General features: G+C 32.7%; 2 protein-coding genes, 1 long non-coding RNA gene and 1 pseudogene across 6 annotated transcripts; all 4 read right to left on the bottom strand.

Annotated features, from left to right (window-relative positions):
- Positions 1-15,666: 15,666 nt before the first annotated feature.
- On the bottom strand, positions 15,667-18,130 carry LOC114406222 (light-mediated development protein DET1-like). Of its 3 annotated transcripts, none has more exons than XR_003665391.1 (6): positions 17,242-17,440; positions 17,064-17,132; positions 16,878-16,988; positions 16,031-16,138; positions 15,842-15,952; positions 15,667-15,761 (listed from the first exon to the last, which is right to left on the bottom strand). XR_003665391.1 is itself a non-coding variant. In XM_028368868.1 (6 exons), exons 1-4 carry the CDS (start codon positions 18,106-18,108, stop codon positions 16,052-16,054), a joined length of 360 nt encoding a protein of 119 aa, XP_028224669.1. In that variant the 5' UTR covers positions 18,109-18,130; the 3' UTR covers positions 15,667-15,761; positions 15,842-15,952; positions 16,031-16,051. The 3 variants fall into 3 exon arrangements, 2 of the variants coding, with proteins under 2 accessions (XP_028224669.1, XP_028224668.1); XM_028368868.1 differs by lacking the exons at positions 17,064-17,132; positions 17,242-17,440 and adding exons at positions 17,822-17,950; positions 18,076-18,130; XM_028368867.1 differs by having other exon boundaries at positions 17,064-17,164; positions 17,242-17,552.
- Positions 18,131-18,888: 758 nt separating this feature from the next.
- Positions 18,889-21,679, bottom strand: LOC114406221 (annotated as a pseudogene).
- A 962-nt stretch (positions 21,680-22,641) lies between these two features.
- Positions 22,642-24,459, bottom strand: LOC114406220 (WD repeat-containing protein 91 homolog). 2 transcript variants are annotated; one of them, XM_028368866.1, is made up of 5 exons: positions 24,414-24,459; positions 24,230-24,334; positions 23,641-23,753; positions 23,504-23,562; positions 22,642-22,852 (listed from the first exon to the last, which is right to left on the bottom strand). In XM_028368866.1, the coding sequence occupies exons 1-5, from the start codon at positions 24,424-24,426 to the stop codon at positions 22,723-22,725; spliced, it is 420 nt and encodes a 139-aa protein (XP_028224667.1). In that variant the 5' UTR covers positions 24,427-24,459; the 3' UTR covers positions 22,642-22,722. The 2 variants fall into 2 exon arrangements, with proteins under 2 accessions (XP_028224667.1, XP_028224666.1); XM_028368865.1 differs by having other exon boundaries at positions 22,645-22,852; positions 24,230-24,338; positions 24,414-24,457.
- A 591-nt stretch (positions 24,460-25,050) lies between these two features.
- On the bottom strand, positions 25,051-25,551 carry LOC114405426. Its single transcript, XR_003665213.1, has 3 exons — positions 25,498-25,551; positions 25,305-25,400; positions 25,051-25,204 (listed from the first exon to the last, which is right to left on the bottom strand). It is a non-coding gene; the product is annotated as an uncharacterized LOC114405426 (long non-coding RNA).
- Positions 25,552-26,069: the final 518 nt, after the last annotated feature.

Raw genomic sequence — 26,069 nt, 5'->3', positions numbered from 1 at the left:
TCTCCCTTAGACCACCCAATGTGGTAATCTTTTTTCTTTACACAACATGTTTCCATTGTTAACTTTTTTTGCAAAATAATTTACAAAACGGAAACATGTTTTTGTTGTGCAAGTATACAACGGAAACATGTTTCCATTTTGTAAAGTGCATAAAAAAATAACAACGGAAAACATTGGTAGTTACACAACGAAAACATGTTTCCATTGAGAAAATGAGGATGGAAAAAAAACAACGAAAACACATTTCCATTTTATTACTACCAATGTACAACGAAAATGTGTTTCTGTTGTGCTATTGGGGGGGGGGGGGGATATACAATGATTGTATATATTTTTTTTTTCATCTTCTAATTGCACAACGAAAACATGTTTCTATTGTGTAATTTATAAGAGGATAATTTTGGAATATGGGTAAAAAGCACATACGTGAATAGTGTCATTAACAAAAGTAGGTAGTGCCAACAACAATTCCCTTTTGTCACATTTCTCATGTACTTGGGCTGCCATGGGCCTAATTTGCATTTAAACTCTGATTACTAAGGGGGTCTAGCTAGTTGAACATTATGTGTGAGTTATTGTAAATTCTATGATACTTGAGTTTGATTCCTATGGAAAAAAAAATCAGATTAGGACTTTTAAGTTGGTTACCTAGATGCTAGATATAAATATCATTGCAAAACCATTCGTAATCTGTGTTTGACGTTATATAACATTAAGATTTGCTTATCCAACGATTTAAGGACTTCTCCTTTGAAGGTTCTTGAGTTGAGTTGAATGAAAATATAGAGACTAAACATGTTTTTTCTTTATAATTTATAGGTTCAGTTTGATTATTTTTCAAGTTCATTTCATTTTATTCTCCTACAATTATTATTGAAAACCTTTTTCAAATTTGGTTATAAATTCGATTCAAATTTCACCGAATCAATCAAAATGAATTATGACCAAAATGGATTGTTAATATCATTTGAATAAAACATGGAGACAGATTAGAAAGAGTTGCTAATTTTCATTTGAACATATGTAGCTTGCAAATCATAATCTATTCACTAGTTTCCTTTACACTATGCATGTATAAACACAAGAAAGTGAGACACAGAAGAAAAAGAAGAAAACAAAAGATTCATGAGCACTAAGCTGTTGTTTCTATCTTGTTCCTTCTAGTAGCTCTTATATAACAGAAAACTGACACTAAAAATGTGGCTGCAAGCCCTGCAAGAATGACTCCTGCTCCAGCAATGGACTTGGAATGGTGGTGGCGGTGCTTCAACAAATGGACCTGACCATGATGAGAACCCAAAACAGCTTCATCATGTGGTTCAATAGAAGTTCTCTGATGACTAGGAATGCTCCCTTCAGAAATAGAGTGCATATTCTTTTCATTTTGTGGTGCTTCAGATGGGGTAGGACTTTTAGTGTCAGAGGACCTGATTTGGTTATGTTGGTGCTTACCAAGTTTCCTTCCAATAGAGGGTTCTGATGTGTGTGGTCTTTGGCCAATAGAAGGACTCTGAGCAGGAGGGTTTGAAGATGGTGCTGAAAGAGATTGGAAAATGATTTGAGGTTGGCTTGTAGCATTGGTTAGACTCAAAAGGGTATTTGCTAAAAGAAAGAACAAGAAAAGAAACTTGGGCATCATTGTGTTAGATTTCTGAAGGTGTTGTACTTGAGGCTATGGAGAGGTTGGTTATATAGCTTGTGCATTATATATTGAGATCCTACAATCGTGTGGCTTGGCTGAAATTTCCTACTGTTGGATTCTGACAAATAATTTATTTTCAATTTTTTTTATTTGTTTTCTGTGGAGTTGTCTGAGAGAGAGGAGAAATTAAGTTACATGTGGAGGCATTAGAATATGGGAAAATACAACTAAGAAACAACCCAAGGGAGCAATTTGTCACTGATGTTTATATGCAGAGTTGTGAAGCAATTGGGCTCCATACTTATAAAAATCAGAGTGTCTAGTTTCTACAAAAAAAAATTCAAGCAAGGGAAGACGATTGAAAGTTGCTTAATTTGCAAAAATAAGGCCTGATTATTAACCCTTTTGTTTCCATATCCAGGTCACAACAGGGAAAGGGACCTAAAGCAAATTTTTTTATAAAAAATAATTTAAAAGAAAGAATTATATGTTGGATCTTTTTTTTAACAACATAAGTGGCTTTTTTTACTTTATAAAAACCAATAGCAAATATATTTTTATTAGTAGACCTAAAACATAGACTTTAGTTGTTTTAACTTGAGCGTCATGTCCATGTCAAGTGATAATGGATACACCATCAGCATGGAAAATTCATTTCAGGTACGCATTTGTTGGTGATAAAAAAAAAACACCCTTTTTTATGTATTTTCAATAGATAGTTTCGATCTGCTTTAAAAGCTAGCAATTCAAAATGTTACTGTTTTTGCCTAATTGCATTGTAAGAGGGTAGCCAGGTCACAACTGGTGCATGCTTTTCTAGAATTACATATTTGTGATATAATATTGATAGTTAAATTATAGTGCATAGCTGCTCCATTTTGGAGAATGTAAATCAAACGGTAGGCTTAATTAGGAACATGGGTATCCTTGTTTGGATCCTTGTCATTAACATGTCACGTTTGCAGGAGAAATAGACTTGAACTGTGCTAGTCAAAATTATAAAGACAATGAAGCAGTGGTTCAAGTAAACAATCTTTCAATTTACATTCATGTTGTTGCTAAGAAAACCAGATCTCCCTTTAATACAATTTTCCGGTTGAATTTAATTCTTCACTCATAAACTTAATTAGTGAAGAACAAATCAACACAAAGCAGTACCGGCATTGCCTTGTATCATGTATTGTTGTGCAATTGAGAGGATATATACCGGAGAGATTTACACCAATAAGTCATGAATAATTAAGGTCCTGGTTTACGAGTCTTTCTTTCACTTATATAGTGTTCAATCTTTTCTTTCTAACACGATATAAGATTTCACCTCACACATGTACCAAAATAATTGTCTTGGTACTTCCAAAACCATTATAGACAACTCTTATCCATTAGTCCAACAAGCTTAGAAGGGAGATATAAGGTTGATTGGTTGGTTAAAAAAGAAGAGAAATGAAAAAAAACCGTGGGTTCTATTTCTCTTGCTAACAAAAACTAATAAATTAACCGTTAACATTTACACATAAAAAATCTAACAAGCTTAGAACTTTAATTTTATGTGTCATCACAATCACAATTCTTATAAATATTGAAAAATTACAGAGTGGCCGCAATTGTAGTCACAAAAGGATTCCTAATAAAACCCTAAGGTATCACCACCACAAACTTTAGTCTTTTAAGCCGATTAAGAGACTAATTATTACTCTTGAATCTAGTTACACTTAAAATTCTATGTTCCTCTCTAATAATTATACACTGCAAAAATGAAACTCAAATCCTCTCCACAAACACTTTATATATTTAGAAACATTGTGAGGTTGTAATGTATGTTCTAGTCCTTGTTAGTTACATTATAGTCTAGTTTTATTGTAAAATCTAATTACAAATATTTTTTATAAATAGCTTCCAATTGAAGGTTAGGATATATTATTAGAAGCTAGCTAGGACAAGCCAAAATCTAAGTAGACAAAGACCATGCACACAAGAGAATCACAAATTCACAATCAAATTTAACTAATAATCAGTAAAATGTTTCAATCCTTAAGGACAATAGGTTTGTCTGCCTATTGCCTACTGATTGCAACCTATAATATGGCTGCTGGTTCACTAATAGGAGATTGTCCCTATTCCCTTATATAACTCAGGAATATATTCATGTCTGCAGATGCATGCACACCATAACAATATGCATATATCAACATGCACATGACATCATTTGAACCAATGAGGGCCCTTAATGACATTCTGGAATATGAAGCTTGTATTTATTTGTGTCGCAAAAGCCAGAGACATCCAAAATTTTTGAATTGGAAGCTTCAACTGGACCATTAATTTAGCTTTATTCAATTGATCAACATAACATAGTATCGATGATCATTAAGTAACAGGTGTTGTTTTGCATACCTCGGTACCCGGAGCCCACCACAGGATTCTATTTGATTATTGGTTTATGTCAGTAGGTGTCTGTGCATTGTTATTTTCTTAATCGAATTGGGTTAGTGAAAAATGTTAAACAAGAACCAAAATGGTACATTAGCCAGCTCATACATCAGCTGTGTAGAACCATCCCCACGTGCAGTGAAGGTAAGAGCGACAAAAGGGGGGAATTGAGGTTCCTAGAAAATGGATGATCCATTCTTGGCATTCCCTAGCCGAGGATGCAATAGCAACAATCAATGGATCTTAAAGGATATTGTTGGAAGGTTACGATATTTTCAAAATTCCTTTATTTGAACTTGAAAAAAGAGGCTTAATTATTATCTTGATCTTTAAATTTATATTTTAAGTTTAATTTATTTTTATTATTATTAAGACAATATTAATCACTAATTAGTATCTTTAGGGCATTGATTAAAGAAATAAAAGGAGAAATTTTTTTTATTAAAATATGCAAAATTGTGATATTTTTTACTTTTTTACGCTTTCCTATAATTTTTATAATAAACATTTTTTTTCTTTTATTTCATCAACCAATATTCAAACCACATGGGTTAGTAAGATCCTATTGTTAAAAAGTTCAATGAAGTCATCTAATTTTTAAAAATATTTAATTAAGCCTTTTTTATTTTTAGAAGAATCAATTAGCCCTTTATTTTTAGAAACATATTCAATTTGGTATCATATTTCTTTCATATGCTCCAAAATATTTAAAAAAAAAACAAAAACAAATTTGGTTTTCCTTTATTTTATTTAAATAGATTCATTTTGGGAGTTTTTCCCCCTAAAATACAAAAAAAAAAAAAAAACCTAAATAATACATCCCCATTTTTATTTACCCAAATGATACACTTTATTGTATTAGGTGAGAATTTCTCAGTTGCACAAGTGTTTTTTCACCACAAACTTTTTTAATTAAATTTTTGCATATTTTTGTCTATTCATTTTTTTAAGAGTAGAAATCCTTTGTATTTCCATTTTATTAATTGTATATATTTATGTTCTTTTAAATATTATTTTTCATTTTTTGTTTATTCATTTTTTAAAGAGTGGAAATCCTTTTTATTTTCATTGTCTTTGGTTAATAAAATACATAATTAATCAACAACTTAATTCCTTAATTGAACTTAAAAAAAATAAATTTTATTTTGCATATGTTACTGTTAATTTTTTGCATACATACTCTTGTATTAATTTTTTTTCATTTTTTCAAAAATGGATTTCCATTTTATTTTTAATTTCTTTGGTTAATAAAATACATACTTAACCAACAACTTAATTGAACTAACAAAGAGATTAAGTTAAGATGAAATAGAGATAAAATCATAAATAATAGAACAAAATATTTAAATTTCAAACAATACAACAAAATTTATAAATTAGAACAATACGACATAAAATTAACATTGTTGGCTTGAGCTTATACGGTGAGGGCATTTATTTTTGGAATGACCTGAAATACAACACGTGGAAAATCTTTTTGGTTAACCCAGTTCTCTCATATCCCTTTCGTTGTGTATACAACATGAGATTGGACGACCTTTCGAATTTCTTAACATCTTTGGGTCGGGGTAGATTTGTGGTTTATGACACTATAACCAATACACTTTGTTGCGCAATTCGTCAAACAATCATTTGTTCATATTGGACACTTTCCAATGTATACACAAGATGTACGTAGGCCCTATACTCATGGTTAGCCTCTTTACAAGCAGCAACGGCATGCGAGCAAGGCATGTGCAACTTTTGGAATTTGTCATAGTCACACAACCTTTGATCTATCTTAACTGTGAAATTTCCAGCTGGTCACACCTCTCTCGGGTTAATTGTCTCCTAGACTACAATCGTGTATCACATTGATTGAACTCAAGAATAATGTGAGTTTTTCTTTCTTTGTGCGTCTTTTGTAGCCTTGTTTAGTGGTTCTATATAAACTTGGCCAAATGTAATCATTGTTGGGACTTCTCTCCCTCTTTGGTTGAACAAGGTATTATACCTTGTATAGGTTGATTTTACTAGTGCACATAGTGGTAGATTTCTTGTTTTCCTGAGTACCGAATTGATTAGCTCAACAAGATTGGTGGTCATGTGTCTCCATCTTTGGCCACCATCCTATGCGAGAGTCCACTTTGTCCTTGCATATGTTGAGTAGTTATAAATATACAATTTCAATATTGTGAATAACACAAAATTAAGTGATATTTACTATGAAGAGAAAGAAGTTTGACACTCACCCATATTGATAATTAGTTTTTTTTATGTCATTATTTTTTAACTTCTTCATGTAATTTTGTGTAATGTGTCAAATGCATAACACATGAACAAAATTATTTGTCGTCGACCCACTATCCTATCTTAAGTAGACACTTTTGATTGAGTTGTGTTTGCCTGAAATCAAACAAATATCATGTTGTGGTGTGACACGCCTTTTCAAATTTTTGAGGAAGAAGAGTCATGCTTTTGTTGTTTCACCCTCGACAACGTCAAAAGTTATTGGAAGGATTTTGTTGTTGTCATGTGCAACTACCACAAGAAGGGTCCTCTTGTTCTTTCTGTACAACCAGGTTCCATCAACCTGGACTACGGGCTTGCAATATTGAACTCGTCAATACATGGTCTGAAACTCCAAAAAAAATAATGGAATTTAACGAAACCCTCTACTGTTTGACCTTATTGTGGGGGCATTGGCAGTATTTCCTTCTCTATAACCATACTAGAAAGAAATAAGTGCATAGCTTGCAACAATCTTGGTAAATCGTGAAATCATTTTTCCCATTTTTCGTAGATGTTTCAAAGACATTTTTCTTTGCTAACCATGCTTTCCAGTACACGGTAGTGTATCATGTAGTACTTTTTACAAGTGTTATCAAGGTTGCCACTGAAGTTGATAGATCATTTTCGATCAACTTGTGGATACTTTTACTGATGAACATATAAGATAACTTTGCATGATCCTATGAAATGGTAGGATTTGAACATGTATGGGCTTCATGGAGTTTTTTATTTCTCACTTCTTACTTGCAAGGATGTATGTTGCCTTGCACCTCCGAGAACATCCATTGTCATCACAATTGACAATTAGCTTTGTTGAGTTTGATAGTTATGTCTTGTAATTAGCTCATTTGTTCACATGATACATGTAGAAGCAAATAAAAAAAAAGGGAGGCTGACTTGTGTTTTTAGAAATTTTAAACCTTTTCTTATATTGAAATCATGTTTATCTTATGATGTTGATTTACCTAAAAATAGATAAGGAATATTTAAGAAAAACTTTATCAGGAGATGGGAAAATAATTTTCTTGACATATCAAAAAGAGAAGTAAGATCTAAACACAAATTTGAACCCTTTGTCAGTCAACAATAAGAAAAACAGTAAAGAATAACACATCGAGATTACATTCAGTTCTTGACAACCCACAAAGTTTCTGCAAACTTATCACAAAGTTACAAGTATTTTTCAATGCCATTTTTGGCTTTTACATAGACAAGTTTTACCCCAAGCTTGACTTAAACCAATATTGTTTGTCCTACCAAGCCATTGCTGGCCCCAAGCAAATCAACAAAATTTGTTGGAAGTTTGCACACTAACTAATATCAGATCGTCTTGCAGATGGATATATCTTTTAGTCTTTTCTCTCAAGGTTTAAAAGGTGTTTTGAGAGCCTATTTTCTATACAAAGATTTACAAAATGCTTTACAAGAAAGAATGAAAGAATGTTTTCACACGAGATGATTCGTGTCTTGTTTCTTCAATGTTTCTTCTATTTGTAACCTTTATCTACAAGTATTTGTTGTCTCACAATGGGCGAATTCTTCACTATGTTCTTCGTCTAAAGTCTTGAAGTCGTTGGAGCATTTAACTTGCATTAAATGCACATCCCTTCTTCATGCAAAGTCCATGCTAATAGGTTGGCGTGTCTTACACTGTAGTAGGAAAGTCGCTTCTGTCATTATTGTAGATCTACATTTGCAGAGTGCGCCTTTTGATGAAGATTAACACTTCCAGACTATGAACTTCATTTATTCTTCATAGGACTTAGACAGATTCTAGTAGAATGTCTTTTGCAAGAAAAATTCCCAAACACAAAATATTAAATGAAAGTCTTAAATGCACTACTAAATCTTATGCCAAATCTTATATGGATGTATTGTTTGAAAATTCAGACACAAGAATACAAACCATAATTTGATAGCACATCAGGCACAACTTTTACCATTTGTATCATTTTCATTTAATCAAAATAATTAGGAGTTATGATTTGTCTTTAAAATATAAATGTCTTTTGACTTAACAATATTGTTGCAAAGCATGTTGAACTTCTTCTTTATTTTCAAAACACGTCCCTTCAAAGAGACTTTCCATGAATGTTGGACTTCTTCAAGATCCAACATATGACCATATTCATAATCTTCAAAATTAGACAAGGTCAACATTCTACATGTGTGGTGACATGTAGCATGATGGGGTTGTTATTACTTGGGTTGTTTGCATAAAATTTCATCTCCATCTTCACTGAAGGGGCCAAGTTCTTTGTTGGGTAAGCCAAACTCTATAAACTCAAGCTCATTTGGTTAAGTTGATGGGCTAGATTCTGTTGTAGGGGTACTCTAGTATGCATGAGGTTGATCCTCAGTAAGACCAAATGATTGCGAGTTTAAAAATTGATGGAAAATGGTGCAAAAAGAAGTTGAGTAAAAGAAGATGTGGTTAGTTTCCATTCATTTACTTGTGGTTAGGTTAAATAGAATGTCTCTTGGTACAAATTGACATGAGTATATGATGGGGTTGCATCTGATGTATGTGAAACATTGGACTGGGGATTTGAAGAATATTGGGGTTCATGAGATATTGGCTAAGGATTTAGGGTGGGAAGCGTATTTAGCTCAATATTTGCATACAATTCAATGCATGCAAGAACCTCAAGTTGGCAAAAAAAAAAAAAACAACAATCATACCTTTAACATCTTCATTGTCAACAAGTTCCACTGCGGTAAACTTAACCTCTCCATTCTCTTACTACGTCGCGTCTCAAGTAGTGACCGACCGATCCTTTATTCTAATTCCCTTGAGGCTTTAGGAATTCTTTCTAATAGGGCTTAGATCTGAATGTAGAACTAGAAGCTAATCCAAACTCCTTTTTCTCCATCGCCCTTTTCCTGGCCATCGATTCCTTAGCCTCTATATGGCAAGTTGCATGAGAATAAACATCTATCATCATATCCGGATGTCGGTAGACTAGTGACTCATCGAACGACCCTACTCGTAATCCTTAACAAAAGGTGACTACAATCATTCTCTTGTTTGGGTCATCCATTCGCATGACCACCCCATTGAATCTCGTGAAAAACTCATTTAGTGACTCCACCAGCTATTGGTGCACATTAAATAGATTGACCGTTGTGGATGTTCTCTCCTTGTTTGCTGTTAATTATGCTACGAAGGTGCACAAAAAATCATTAAAGCATGCAATGGAGTTGTCTAGTAGGCTACTGATCCTGTCCAAGGCGACCTCGGTCAAGGTACCAACAAAGAGCTTGCACTTCACTTGATCAGTTCTACCACTGATCAACATCTGGGCACGAAAATTCTTTAGGTGTCAATTGGGATGGGTAGATCCATCAAAAGGTGACATCTTTGGAATGAGGATGTTTCCTGGGATCTTTATGTTCAACATGACTATTATGAAGGGGTAGAAATCCCTTGGTTGTTCCACCACAACCTTGCCCTCCAAATGCTTGAGGTTTGCCGCCTAATCCTGAAGAGTTGTATAGGCTTGATCGGTCTTTTGTTGCATCTCCAGGTTCTGTTGTCACATTTGATTCTTGTCCTGGAGAGCTTCATCTGCCACCTTCCTCGTTTTTGTGCTCTCTCTTCTAGCTTCTACATTTCCCACCACTTATTCCATCATCGAAGGCTCTCCTCCACTGTTTCCTGATGTGGTTGTCGTGTTTCTGGCGAATCTTTTCATCAATAGAAGAAGAAATAAGGCGTAAAAAAATAGCGACGAGAAGTGTTTCACCATTCCCCATAATGAGCGCCAAAATTTTATTGTAGCTAGATCATGTCTTAGGGTAAGGAAACCTAGTCCAAGAACATTCAAGTGTGAAAATGTAATTTGCCCATCTAGTTCCAGCTTTAGGGTTTATGTAGGGATACCTTGTAACTAACTGATCTGATATTCTCGGAAGAATGCTTCATATCTAATCTTACTTGCTACTCTAAGATCCTCGGACACATATTGCAAATGGTTAAGGTTGCTTAACGCTAAGGATTGGATGATATGCGTACTGGGATACCTAACTGGTGGCTTGAGGAAAAGAGTGTTCGCAATACGGCTTTGACTTAAAACTAGTCCGAACCAAACAAGAAAATTAAGTGTGATGCCGTTTGGTTTGGTTTAAATTATTCATGAAATCCGAACCAGAGCAAACCAATCTTTTTCGGTTCGATTTTGCGGTTTGAAAATTATGTGAGTAAGTATTAAAAAAATACTTAAAATGTTTGTTATTAATTGGACAAAACTTGAATAATAATTAGTTCAACAATCAACAATATAAATGGACAACAAAAGTTCCAACAACTAAACTTAAAGTAAAACAATAACTGTTTTCACGTTTATAATACTTGAATAATAACCATTCAACTTAAAAGTAAAAATAATACATAATACTTGCTTCCATGTTCCAACGACTGAACTTAAAAAACAATACAACAACATTCATAATACCTACTTCCAACCATGGAAACTTAGAAAGTTGAAATCCAACAACAAAACACTAATCACACCAATAGTTTCTAAGGATGTTCGCGATGTAGTTTGGTTTGGTTCAGTTTGCTCGTGTCAAACTGCAAACAGAATTGAATCACGTGGTTTGGAAAATAAAAAACCCGAACCAAACTAATGACCATCGGTTTTTCTACGATTTTTGGTTTTTTGGTCAATTTTCGATTTTACACTCAGTTTGGTTTGAGAATTTTGAACACACTACTTGAGGGTATTAGTCATACTCTAAAGATCTTAAGCAAGAAGGTGTCAACTGATCAAGGAAGCCGAAAGGATACACATCCTCTCAATCTCAAGTGTGCGAGTACAAAGAGATTATGTTTGAGCCCGACTGTTCGAAATAGGATCAAGGAGGCCAAAGGTATATGTAGTTTCGTAATCTTGAGTACGTAAGTATGAAAAGACTAAGTCCGAGCTCAATCGTTCGGAATACGATGAAGGCGGCTGAAGAGGTACATATTCCTATAGTCTCAAATACGTAAACACGAAGAGACTAAGTTTGAGCATGATAGTCCGAAATACGATCAAGGAGGCCGCAGCAGTACAATAACCAATTTAGGGATTTTGCAAATTTTTACAACTAAATAAATTAGAGGTTGTTTGACCATTGGAAAGCTAAAATAAATATGCTCTCATGTCAAAATAGTTTTTATATAAAAAAAAATATTTCTTGCTACTTATTCTTGTTTCCAAGTTTAAATTTAATTTTTAAAACAATAAAAAATATTACTATCCAACACATAATTTGTCTTGTGCATCACTCGAGAATATACTTTTAAATCTACTAAAAGTCTAAAACCATACGCTGATACGCACATTGTATAATTTAATAAAATGACTTGTACATGTTTATATAATAATGCATATTAGTTAATATAATATATCAAAACGGTTATAATTCTTGGAAAAAATCATAAAAATCATATTTAACTTCTGTGTTCATTATCGTAAAATACACAAAAGGTATATCTAATAAGTAACCGTGAAATTATATTCGATGCTGAGTCTGGAACCTGACTTCCTATGGACAGGCAAGTTAAACATATACCCTTAGAAATTATAATAGATTAATAATAATTTGTGAAGTTTAAATAACATACTGAAAACACACTAACACAACAAATTGTATGTGAGAAGACAATTTTCTGAGATTGATTGCATCTAAATAAATATCTAAATAAAATAAGTGAAAAAATAAGATGAAAAAGGAATGAAGAAACAATAACACAACATATTCAGCAAAAAAACAAAAAAACAATAACACAACACAATCTTAATACCAAACTGTTCTAATAAATCAAAGATATAGATTGTATACTGTCATAATAAGTATTCTAAAGAATACATAAGGAAAAAGATTGAATAAGACCTACAGAAAAAAAAAAGTTGAAGAAATGAAGATTAATAATCAAGAAAAAAAAGAAGAAGGAGAAATAAAAATAACGATTAAATAAACCTACACTGAAACCTATGTTGGGATAACGAGGATATTGCAAAGGGTTGGAAGGAAGAAAAGTTATGGAAACATATAACACTTATTTTTAGTCTTTAATTTTTTAAGTATTTCTGATTTTGTTCTTTAAACATTTTGTTAACCGCTTAAAGTTCTTCAATTTTTTTTCTGTCCTAAGTTTTATTCATTTTCATCTATTTGGGGTATTAAATGATGATGACGTGGTGTTAATTTCAATATTATTTTTTAGTGATAAATACTGGTTGTTAGTGTTATTAGCAGAGCAATCTGAACCCGCGACCTTTCTCCTTTTCCTTCTTCCTCTACCACTAAATCAATTTCTCCCAAAAATATTAATATTAGTTGTTAACTTTTTAACATTATTTTATTACATATACGTCAGTTTGTTTTCTGCTAGTTAAAAACAACTAGAAATTGTTTCAGCAGAATGTTGATTAGATATTAAATATTTTTAGGCTACTAAAAATTTCCAAAAATTGCTTCATTCAGGCACACACAAGAATCTAACTCTCCTTTGCCTCCCAACGATCCCATACCATCAATGATTTCCAGAACGAATATCAGCCTATGAATAGATCAGGATAAAGAAAGATGTGCTTCCAGGAACTTGATGAGTTAAATTTTTGTTCAATGACTAAATATCAAATTTTAAAAAATTTAAGAACTAAAAACTTTGTTAATCCAAAATAACAATAAAAAATGATAGCTGGGTCATATTGTCCTAAGTACCTTCAAAGTTGGCTCCGAGCAGATGTAATTTGTATTGCACTCCTGTTTTTATATTTTGGAGATTAATTTTCAAAATTATATTTTATATTCTAGAAATTAATTTTGAAAATGTAAAAAAATAAAGCTGGGGATACAAATAGAATTTTCTCAAACCCTTTAATCATTTCGATAATAATTCTTGGGCCCTAATTAATTAATGAACCAGCCCAGGTCTAATTATGACTTCGCAACCTGCACTTAATTTTGTGACTTGAGAAATTCTTGCGAGGAACAGAATTGATCAAGGCATTAAAAATATAGTCCGTAAAAAAATATTATTGATTCACTTTTTTATCAATAAATTTTAGTTGTTAGTTTGTGTTAGACTAATTTACTTCAATGATACAAATCATTCATTGACACCAAATTTCTTATTTTAACTTTTATCTTGTACACCCAATAATGTAGCAACAACATTCTTTAGATGTGACAAATTATTAACTATGCCACATATCTATTCGATTCTTATTCCCACACATAAATGTTTATCACAAGGATTGGTTTTATCATGAAATGGGAATGGAATGAGACCAGGAATAGGAATAGAATGGTCTTTCGTATGTTGTGTTTTGAATTATGAAGAATAAATAATGATTCCATTTCATTTCATATGTTAGATATATTTGAAATTATCCCATTATCTTTTTTTTTCTGTTTAAATTACAACATATTAAACTCACATTCTTAAATAATGATTTGTTTTAAAATATTTTACTAACAAATTAATTTTTTTATTATATTATTGGTATGAAATATTCATCGATTTTTTTTATAATCAATCTCTAACAAAGAATCTATTTAATCACCTATGATGAGATTCTTTCCTTCTAATAATATTTTTTTATCACAAAATTTAAATTTGAGAATTTGTTGAAAGGGGACAAAATCCAATGTTAGTTGGACAAACAAATTGATGTTACTTACAAACTATTGTATTTTCAAGCAAAAAGAATAATTAAATAATAAATTTAATTTTTAGAGTTAGCATGAAAAAAAGAAAATCAAAAGATTTTCATAATTAACAAAAAAGAATATTGACAAATATGGTAATTCATTTATTATATAAAAAATAGATACAACAGGTTAAATCGTGTACAGTGACATTCTTTAGTTTGTGAATTGTGATACATGTCAATGTTAAAAGCTTTCCCTTTTGAAGAAAATAATTTTGTGAGAAAATTATTAATATTGCAAGTGGCAAGTTTAAATGGGAAATGACTCAATTTGGCAACAACCAACAATTATCAATAATTCTATAACTCCTGTCAAATGAATGACGTAACAGCACCTTATTCCCCTTTGGATAAATTGAGTTCTCCTCACATGAATCTGATAGCAATGCTGGGTTAGAGGATGACCAGGGAATGGGAAACAATGTAGTTGATAGCAGCAATAAGAGACCAAGGAGGGTTAGTAGAAAGCCAACATACCTGCAGGAGTATGTGTGAGCTCTGTGTAGGCATTCTCAGGCAGCTTGGCAGTTAGATAGGAATCCTTTCTCCCTTTTGTACATAATATTGTGGAACTTCAGTGTAGAATCCATTTTGTATAAATTCACAGATAACAAGTCTGAACTTAGCTCAATTCACAACTAGAAAAATGGCTTTTTACGACGGTTATTAAGTGCTTTTAACGACGGTTGTAAACCGTCATTGTATATAACGTCGTTGAAACGCAATTGCTTTTTATGACGGTTATGACTGAGAGTCTGAGACAACAAATTATAGAATTCCAGGGAACAGTTACTAGTAAGTAATAACATGGAGTCTATCTTAATTTTAGCATTTGTAAAAACACACCATCACCAGACAAAATTAGGAAGCTCTGAAATGGAATATCCTTACACTTGTAAAAACACACCCATCTTTTCAGTAGAACTTTTAAGCATACATGATATAAGAATAAAAAAACAAATTGCAATTGGAATATCCTTACACTCATGAAACCACTAAATAGTAAGTGTAGTTACTTTCTATAGTGTTCATCTTTAAGATAGTAAGGAGCTTGAAAAGAAGCATGATTAAAGTAACAGATACCAAATCACAACCAAACCAATGTCTATCAGTTAAAGACACACACACACACACACACTATTTCTGCTGCTATGACATGAAGCCTTCAGAGCACTGTCTTCACCCTTCCCTTTGTGATGTGCAAAAATCATCAATAAAAATCTTTTCAACTTAAATTTAGAAACAGCTATGATATGAGAAGTGGTACCAATCAAATCTATCTAATATCATGCTAGTAAATAGTTATGCCTTCAGTAACAAGATTATGCCTGTTTCATAAGTGACAATTTTAGCATGAAGACAATGCATATGTGAACCAGTGGGTCTTTATTTGCATCACCCTTCTATGTATTTAAGTTCACAATTCTCAAGCTTGTGTCGAAAGAATATTAAAGAAGCACATTTAGGTATACAAGAAATGTCTTCTCATTTCCCCAACTGTGCCTACCAAATGATAAATGTAATATGTCAAACCAAACTACCAAAGGTATCCCAACATGAAAATTAGCAAATATGGCATCCATTTGAAGACAGACACAGACAAATAGATTGAAACACGAGTCAACCTGTTTTGAATTCACTTCTTGGTCCTCTTTGGGCTTGTCACTCATCACTTTCAACTGCAACTGCAACAAAGCCCTTTGCCTGTCTTCCTGCAATATATTCCAAAGAATAAATATAATAATAAAAATTATGACAAGAAATTAATTTATCATATCAGGGTATTCCATACTTTGGATTTTTGAAGATGCAACTCCTCTTCCAGCTTCCGACACTCATCTTCAAGTTCACACCTCAATGCTTTGATCTGAGCTTCATGATCATTCCTCATAAACATTGTTTTCTACATACAATTAAGATATCAACAGGTGAATAAATTTCTATACAAATTTTGGCTTTGACAAACATACGTGTGTGGCACCTCTCTCAATTCATTTTCAGCTTACAGTTGGGTACGCTTTAGCTGTTCGTTGTGTTCAGCTATGAGGCTTGCTTGCCTCTTGTCATGCTCCTGCTTCATTTGAGTAACCTATAAATTGAGCAGGAAAAATCAAGTGACCTAGTGCCTGGAAGTTTTTAAACTTAATGTTAATCAAATTTCATAAAAAAGGAAAGTGATGATGCGATAACTTCCCCACAACTCAGTACATACCCATTTAAAGAAACGTATAGAGGACTATAATAGTCAAAGACAAACTATAATGAACTTAGACCAATTTAAATTTTCACATGTAAATTTTGATACATTTAAATAACAGATTTGATGTTACTAATTATTACTATCATGAACAAATTATCCAAAAAGCTTAAGTTCATAGGTGAAGATACATGAATGATTTTATTTTACATCTTTAACATGCCTCTCATGCAAGAGCCTTTTGGACATTAAGTGTGGATAATGCACAAGTCCACATATGATCTACCTTGGCTGAAATTTAACGTTTTATTAGAAGAATAAGAGTAGAAAGGATTGAACTCTAGACCACATAGTCATAGAGAATTTCGTACCATGTCATTAACAAACTATCCAAAAAGCTCAAGCTGCTAGGTAACGATACATGAATGACTTTATATTGCATCTCTAACAAATACTAATCAGAAAGTAACTTTATTTAAAAAATGGTTTTTTCAATTAATTAGAACATTAAGTAATTAAAAATATAACCAAAGACAAATCAGAACACTTATGATCCCATGTAATAGAATGCAATGATAGAATATTTCTAAGCAGCCAATAATTTCAAATTCAAGACTTTTTCTATGCTTACGAGCAACGTGTGTTCATCTTCAATGCGCATCAACTGCTGCCTTTGTTCTTCTTTGCATTCTTCAATTTTTTGGCCACACTTTGCCTCAATTTCTGCAATGGCTTTGTCAGCCTATAAAGGTTCAAATTGATTAGAAACATGTTGATGGAAATTACATTCTACAAATACCAGGAAATCATATCGAACCTTTTCTTTTTCCTTGTTCACAATTTCCATATTCTCCAACTCATACTTCCTCTTAATATGATTAATAGCCTGTTTAGAATCAATTGCCAACGGCCCATTCTCTATCAAATAAAAAATACCAATAAAGAAATTTCTTACTGATATACAATTTTTTTATAGAAATGATCAATTTCCTTACCTGTAAATTCTGGTCTTGTATATCGATCAACAGGCTTAGTTGATATCATATGAGCAAATGAATTTACAATCATATCCAGCAAGCACAAGACCTCAGCAAGCAGTGTCAACACAGAGACATTCTCACGAATGTCATCCATAAGTTCTGTAATTTTTTTCTATTACAATAGATATAAATGCAATAGCTGAAAATAACCTCCCCTATCCTGTAACAAAAATAACTCCTCAAGCCATGACTTGATTGGTCCTCGTGTCTTGGTTGGAATTAAATGCAATTACAAGTATACAACCTATAACTTTTTTTTAATCAATTAGAATATTACTGAGCAAATATTTTTGCCACTGGGATGTGACCATAGAGTATAAAGCTTTTCTATCAAAATATTCTTGATTCAAAAGTAATGTGTACGTACAATGAATCTTGATTCCAAAATATTCTTCACAAACTGCAAAACTACAAACAAAATTTATACACAGAACACATTAGCACATCACGTACATTGTCTTTTGTTTTTTCTTTTATCTAGGAAGGGAGGGACAGAGGAGGCAAGTGATTAGAAGGATACAACCAACAACACTACCTGTGCAGAGCTGCTTGCCTTATCTTTAATGCTCCGGAGCTGTTCCAGTGCGTGGATATTATTTGAATGAGAAGATATGAAATTCATATACATTGAATTCCTTGATGTTGCATGGAAGTGGTCACAGAACTGCTGAAACAACAGATAAAGCTCGTCTGGTGAATTCTGATAAGATGTAAAAATGAGTTAGAAAACACCAAGACACTACTAACACAGAAAACCCAAGAAAATAAAACATGATGAAAAACATTTACCTGATAAAATGATACAATTTCAGTTGTATCCATGTTATATACAACAACAAAAGCTGGGTGGTGATCAGCATTTCGGAAAATTTTCAGAATAAGATAGAAATTGTAAGTCCATAAGCTTTATGCTAAAAGAATATAACCCAATTCTTTCTCAACATAATATATTCCCCATGAAAAACTATGAATCAGCATTTTGCAGTTTTTAAACTTATCCAGTCTATCAAAGCACCAATCTTTTCATTTCTCAGAAGACAAACACAGGGCTTACAAGTTTATCTAAATAAAAAAAGGATTAATCTCTCAATAGAAAACAAAAAACTATAGCTTCAATTCACTAGTGTACATGAGGCATGTGAGAGAGCAGCTCCCCAACATTACTATTAGCAGCAATATGTCGAGGCATAAATCCAAAGTAGTCTTCAAACTTCTATAGCTAACTATCTTAGTCAAATGCAGTGAATGATAAATGAAATGAGCATAATGAAATACTACAGATCTATATTAAAAAGGCTATAAAAGATGGAAATCATTCCTATCAACCTAGTTTAAGCTTATCAAGATTCAAGAAAAGACGATTGCCATAATAACTTGCATTTTTTTTTTATTTTTATTTGAATGGTTTTGATCCTTGGATTATGTCAATCCTCTAATATATTGCAAGTTTGCAACATACATCACACTGTCATGCACTCATGTTCAACTCAGCCCTCAAGTAGATTATTTTTACAATTCTAATTGCTCAATAGGAGAGAAACAAGGGATACTTAACTTCAAAATGGCTTCTACATAACAAATTATGATAATTTATTTCATTTTCAGGATGATTGTGTTTCTTTATTTTTAGGGATCCTAATATCTTGTCTTGTTAGGAACCATGTCCCGTTCTCAGAGATTTTATCTTTTATCTTAAGAAAGCTATTTTGTTCTCATATTAGGACTATAGTGTTAGTATAAATAGGACTGTTGGGTTAGTGTCTTGTATCACATCATAATACAAATATCATATTATTCTGAGTCTCTCCCCTATAATTTCACCAAAAATACCATAATATATTTATCACTAAATACATTTGGTCAATGAACATTGAATAACAAATGCAAAGGAAATTACCTTCGCTTTTGATAATGTATTTGGAGGTGACATTACTTCTGGTTTTACATAGTTCTTTCCACGGTAAAAAATGATAGTATTATTGGGCTTGATGTCAATCACAATGCCTTTGCTTAGTCGAGCAAGCTCTTCAGCATATTCATGAACTTGCCCTGGTTTGCAAGGCTTGCAGATAACCTTTACCGTTTCATGATTTTTCCAGTGAAGATGCATATTAAGAACTACCCCACCAAACACTCCTCGTCTCCCAACTAGAATATAATGTTTTTTTTCTCTCACCAGTGCGCTTCATGTAATGCCTCTCCTCCTCAGTTAAAATTTCAGGATCATATGTTTCTGGAGGGGGTTTTGGTACATCAAATTTCTGTAGCTTCTCAATCAACCAAGTTTCCTTTCGCTTGGCCTGTAGAATTATAAGTTAAAATAAAAGACTGCAAGTTAGAAGAGGAAAAAATAAGGAGGAAAGGAACAATGCCTCTTTCCAGCCTATCTAAGGCACTAAATCATGTCTGTACTTATGAGGTGAATGGCCAAGTTAAAAATATCTATTATCGAAGTTGATGTATATTGTGATTTTATACTAACAAGCCAGGTAACTGGAAAAAAATATATTCGAAGTAGTAATGTCTCAAAGAAAAATATAACTTAACAGAAACTTCCCCAAATAGAAAATAGAATTTCATGGAGGTATTTCAAATACAAATCCATATGTAGCAACATTCTTGTTATTTCAATGCCCATACATCAAAGAAAGGGGGAGGCACATTAATTTAGTGAATACCAGGACAATGCTCATACCATTGTTACTTGCTAGAAAACTGGAGGATGTCATAAAACATAGATCATAAAATCATAAAAGTAAATTATCAACAACATTGAAGAAGCAAGGTACAACAGCTACAGGAAACAAAACTTTAAACTAAAAATTACAGTCGCAATGAAATCCAACCTTTTCAAGCTTATATCTAATTCTAACTTCTGGATTTGGGGAATTCATCTTTTTCTTGGCCTTCAAACGATAGCACTTCAGCTCATTTAGTTTAGCCTTTCTAGAGATTTTAAATTTTTTGTTCAGCTGGCTCTTCTTTGCATTATTAATATCATCAGACTTGCCTAGAGAGAACCGTATGACATCATTGTGAGTCTTCAGCTCAACTGATTCATTACTTATGTATCTGGCAGGGAGCCAGCTTCCCAGAATATCATGGCTTCCAAAGATATTTGATCTCTACATTAAAAGAAAACCTGATCGAGAAGCTAAGGAGGAAACTCCTGAAAGATGGCTTGGTGTTCTGTAAGTTCTTTGATATATGCACTTGTCTGGAGTGAAAGACCAGAAATATGAAGTTGTGGTAGGGCATGATGCAATGGTCGGAACATGTTCAACTAGACAGCATAACCGGAATAAGCTATCTCTGCATAGTGAGAACATAAATTTGTATTCAAAAGTAAAAAATCAGGAGCACTAAAACAAGTGCAGGAACTATGACAAGTACTGTTCCCAACAATCACAAAAATGGAAAAATAAGTTAATCAAAATTAATTGCATGGCAGAAGAAGACAGTTTTGCTACTATGGTTGACATCTAGGAAGCAGACTTCCCACTTTTCTTTGATGAGGATAATGGAGACGCAAACTTCATTTACTGTTAGATAAGATGCATATTTATCTCCTAAATCGTAATACAATATAAAAAGACTATATCCCTATAAAAAGTTATCAACAGCTAAAAGCAATGTGTGAGGTTGTGAGCATTGGGTTATTTATATTCTATTAAGTATGCATTACGTTATGTCATATGATCTATATTATATATCTATCTTTAACTTTTGGATTGCGAAGTTGAGAAGATATAAAGCTGATTCTACAGTAGCCCTAAATATCTCAAACTCAAATAAATTGAAGCAAACATAAGAAGCAAAACTTGTTCTTTTCCCCTTTCCACTCACTTGGCAAATGGGAAGCAAGAAGGAAGACAATGCAACAAATAAATGTAATAAATAGTGAACAAAAGAAGAGACACAAACAGAAACTGAAAGAAATACGAATCACAGAAAAGAAATGCTTTATTTAAGTGAGAAAAAATGAACCTATTAAATGTGCAGGAAAACCCACGCCTTGTTCCTCTGATTAAAGCTGAAGAAAACATAAAAGTCCAAAATCTTGTTGAAATTAAACACAAGGAGAGCAAAATGATTTGGTTGAGGAAATAGTTCGAACAGATTGTAGTCATGGACGCAATCCAAGAAATGAATGGCAGACATTTAAGACGGAGTCATGGAAGAAAGCAAACTTAAGCAAGACTTGCCTTCTGTTTGTTTGCTTGTCAAGCCGCTGGACTTCAGTCCTCCAGCTGATATTGGCTGCTGCAGATTAGAGTTTTGATGGAAATGTGTTTTTTAGTTGCTTTGCACTACATTCAATTGAACTTTTGCTGGGCAAAATAACAATACCGTTTTCTATATTAAAAAAGGAAAAAAGAAAATCATTGTTTCAGAAAACATTCCATAGAGAAATAGTTTTCAGTTTGTGAAGTTAAGTTTTTATTTTATTTTTATAAAAGTAATTATAAAATATCACTCTATTTTACTTTACTTCTTTTTTTACAAATGAGTCTTGTTAACATGTATTAATTAAGAAACTAAAAAAAATATTATTTTGAAAATTATAGAGAAACATAAAAAAAAATTATAGTATTGTAATTTTGTGTACTCAATAAAAAAAATTCTTCTATTAATCCAATATTATATTGTAATAGTGGCTTAATAATAAATGGATTAAGGCAAGCTAGATTTTCTAACCTTTTGTCGAGATCTTTGAGTCTTCAAGATATACTTGTTTGGCCTTATATTAGGTTAAGGCATTTCATATGATACGGCCTAGGGGCCAGGAGTCTCCAGGTTGAAATTTTCTGGAATGTTTAATTAGATATAGAACAAAACATGAGCCATGGCCCATTTTAACTAGTTGGACAAAATTGCAAGATATCAAAAATACTCATGGGCCTACTTAAAAATTGTAAGACTTTAAAAGTTAGTACTTAACATGGTATGACTGCATGAGATCTCCATGACCTAGTGATCAAGAATTCAATCCTTATTGTCCCAGTCTGATAACTAAAATAAATTTCAGCAATAGGTTTAAGCACTGAGGGGGGAATTATAAGAAAATTACCATTCTAGTTATAAACTTCAAGGTTTAAGCGTTAATCCTTGACACTAGATGTTTCAACAAGATAGGATAACCCTGGTTTCAACCAAGGCTCTCTGTATAGTGAGGAGTCTCCTACAGAGAAGCTAGGACTGTAATTCAAGGAGGGCTGCCACATGCTTAAGCTAAAGGAAACAACAATGCTATAGCATTTTTTATTTTATATTTGACCATGAACCTGACACAAGACAACCAGACACAACAATTCCAGATAACTAACAAGATAACCAGATATATTCAAAGCCAAAATTTACTGGGTGTAACAAGTCAAACCAATGTATGGATAATTATATAATTATAATCCCTAAAGGCAATGGTCTAATCACAATTCACCACGAATCATCAACCTGGTATATGGGTGCTCTAAATGAACTGGATGTTACCAAGAGTCTCCTCCCATTTGCATCTAATGCCATCTCATGTCTGCAATATTTTGAGTCATTGAGGGGGTAACAGAACCTATGGAAGGCAAAAAAAAGGTCATGCTGTGAATTATTTCTTCAAACAAGTATAAAACCAAGGATAGGAGGAACCGAGATAAAAATGCTTTAGAAAGCAAGCCAAATACTCTAAATAAAATATTTACACTTATAATATTGGGACCCCACATCGACTAAAAAAAATATGGCCAATATAGTCATTATAAGACTCGGACAATCCTAACCTTCCAAACCAATTTTATATTATTGAGTTGTTAGACCCAAAGCCCAAATTGTAATTAGGATGTTATAATTCTGTATTAGGAAGTTATCTAGGATTAGGCATTTATATGTTGCATGATAGTTATATATAGGTTGTGTGACTAATTTGTAGAAGGCAATTAAGATGTTTGATTGGAATTTCTGGTATTTTGAAAGAGGAAATTCCTTGTTAGGGAGAAACCCTGTCTTTGTTGAAGTTTGTACTAAAATCTGGCCTAAAAAAACCAGATTATTTCTATAATTTATTCATAAATAATGAAGTCTGTTTACTTCTTGAGTCTGATATGACAATCCTCTATTTCATGCATCAAATTTTCCTGCATTTGGCTAATAAAAACTATTTTGAGCCGCACAAAAGAAAAAAGAAACAGTGTACATCTAAGTGTAAGGTGTCAAACTAGAAATATACCTACTAGAGTCTCTCGACCACAGGATTTGACCTTGATTTTGCAAACTCCACTCAAAAATCTGACAACAAAGAATAAATTAATATAAATGTACAACCCATTTCACAAGTTGGAATAACATTAAATTTATAATACTTGCCTTCCCATCAGAGCCCAGGCTAAAAATGCTAGTCTCATCTGGTCCAAACAGAATTGAACTGATGGAAGAATCATGTGCAGGCCAGCCAGTGATTTGTAGACCAGCAGACATGTCTTCGACTAGTTAAGGATGACATGATTGTCAAATCATGTGGCCACTGCTAGAACATTCTAAATACATTTATCTTTAAAAGAAATGCACCATTTTATTTCACTGAATAACCGACCCCAATAATCAGAGAATAACCGGGTCCAATAATAAGGAACCTCTAGAGTATAGAAAGCACAAGAAATCCCAGCAAATTGGCAACTCCAGCAAGGGAAGATATAACTTAATAAATGCAACCAATTGTTGAAATTGTGGGGATTTAAGTGTGATGGATATTATTGATAAATAATTAGAAACTAAAGAATTAAGAGAAATTAGAAAGAAATCAAATAACAATAGAAATATGGAAATATGACAATCAAATCAAATTATATTGGAAATATGTTTAACAACAACAAAATTACATTATATTTTACTTCACATATTAATCACTAAGTATATCAAACCAAGGAAACAATCAAATGAACAAAATTAAGGATACCAAACATGTGAATCATTCCATCAACGGCAGAAGCTGCCAAAATCTTTCCATTGTGATTAAAGCATAGAGAAGTAATTGCTGGTGGATCTTCTCCAAGAGGAAGGACTGTCTTTATGAAATCCAAAATTAAAAATAGCCATAAAACAACATAAACATAAAACATTTTATACAAAGAAGCACATACCATGGCTTTCCATGTCTTCATGTTCCACACAGTAAGTGAAGCAAAACCCAAGTTGTCAATATAGTTAGAACCAGCCCTACAAAGAAAGTAAGGTCCTCATATTCCTTGATAACGTAATATTAACAAAAAGTGAATAGTGAAGAACAGAAAGAATGTACATTGAAAGCATAATAAAAGGCAGGATACCCTGACTAATGATATTTAACCATAGTTCATCCTTATGTCCGAAATCAAAACAGCAAAACATACATATCATAATAAGACTAACATTTTATTAAAAGTTACAACAGAGGATCAAATCAATAAATTAAATTACTAGTTCAACAAAGAATTCAATATTTAGAAATTTAACAAATACCCTCCAGATGCTGCTGCAGACACAAAAATAGGTTCCACAGGAATGCACTTTATGTCCAATACACTGTAAAACCACAAGTAGGAGAGTTAAAAAGGCAATACACAGAAACCTGGAAAATATACAAGGTTTAAATATGTTTCTGCGAATATAGCCATTTTTGTTTTTAGTCCTTGCAATTATTTTATTTTTTATCCCAACAATATTCACCATCACTTGTTTTGGTCACTGCCATAAAAGTAGAGACTAAAAACAAAAACCTTTATATTTTATATAGTGACATTTGTCTCAGTAATGTTCACAATAACCAAAAGATTTCCTATGTCAACTAAGACTTTGTACATTGAATGCTTTGAACTTTAAGAAAATATGCTGCCCATTTCTGGCGAATCGTTGTAATTGTTTCGTTGTCTAACGCCGTTCCATCAAGAAACCACTACAAAATATGAAGAATACAAAGGGTGTATTTAATGAAGATGTAAAATGAATGAAAATACTACTAAAATAGTAATTTGAAGATGTTAAACCGAACATACCATGCTCCAATCATTCTTTAAACCCCCACCGACGATGTTCCACATCCAATGCATCACGTAGTAGCCACACTCATACCCTCCGCTTTGTACATGGCTCTACATTCAATATAAATAATAATTCGATCTAACAATTGTATTGAGGTTATCATTTGAAGATCAATACTGGAAAATAATGATTAATTGCATCACTAACCTTGACTTCAACCCACTTAGGAGTTGCTGGATTATTTGTACCATCTGCGGTTGTGTTTGCTGACTTCATTGCACTGCTTATAATAATAGCATGATCAACATCTATACGACGATAACAAATGGTTGACACAAAATATTACACTGCATGATATGAGGGACAATACAAAACTTTACTTGTTAATTGCAGTTTTGATATGAGTATCAGGCTTCTTACGTAACGAACAAAACCATGCAACAACATTGGTCGCAGGACACAGTACTACCAGTTGCCAATGGCCCCTACAAGAAACAAGTATTAGGTACGTAGAACTTCAACATTATTTATAACCATTTGAATTAATAGTACTTACTGATTTAAGTAAGCTCCTAGGTATACCTCTCGTTGCGATTCCTTGAGCCATGCTTGTAAGTAATGCTCACATTCAGCACGTCGATCCTTTGCATTGTGTATCGATTGTGGCTCAAGGAATCCATACACGGAAGCATGACCCAAAGTTGAGCTCCACTCATCCAAAAACCTGCTTTGATAAATTATACATAAAAATTGATACTGATGCATAGCATACAAAATAC

Source organism: Glycine soja, chromosome 3, assembly GCF_004193775.1.
Source record: "Glycine soja cultivar W05 chromosome 3, ASM419377v2, whole genome shotgun sequence".
In the NCBI taxonomy this organism is placed as follows: domain Eukaryota; kingdom Viridiplantae; phylum Streptophyta; class Magnoliopsida; order Fabales; family Fabaceae; genus Glycine; species Glycine soja.
The sequence above is the reverse complement of the archived record's forward strand: the minus strand, read 5'-3'. Positions and strand labels throughout refer to the sequence as shown.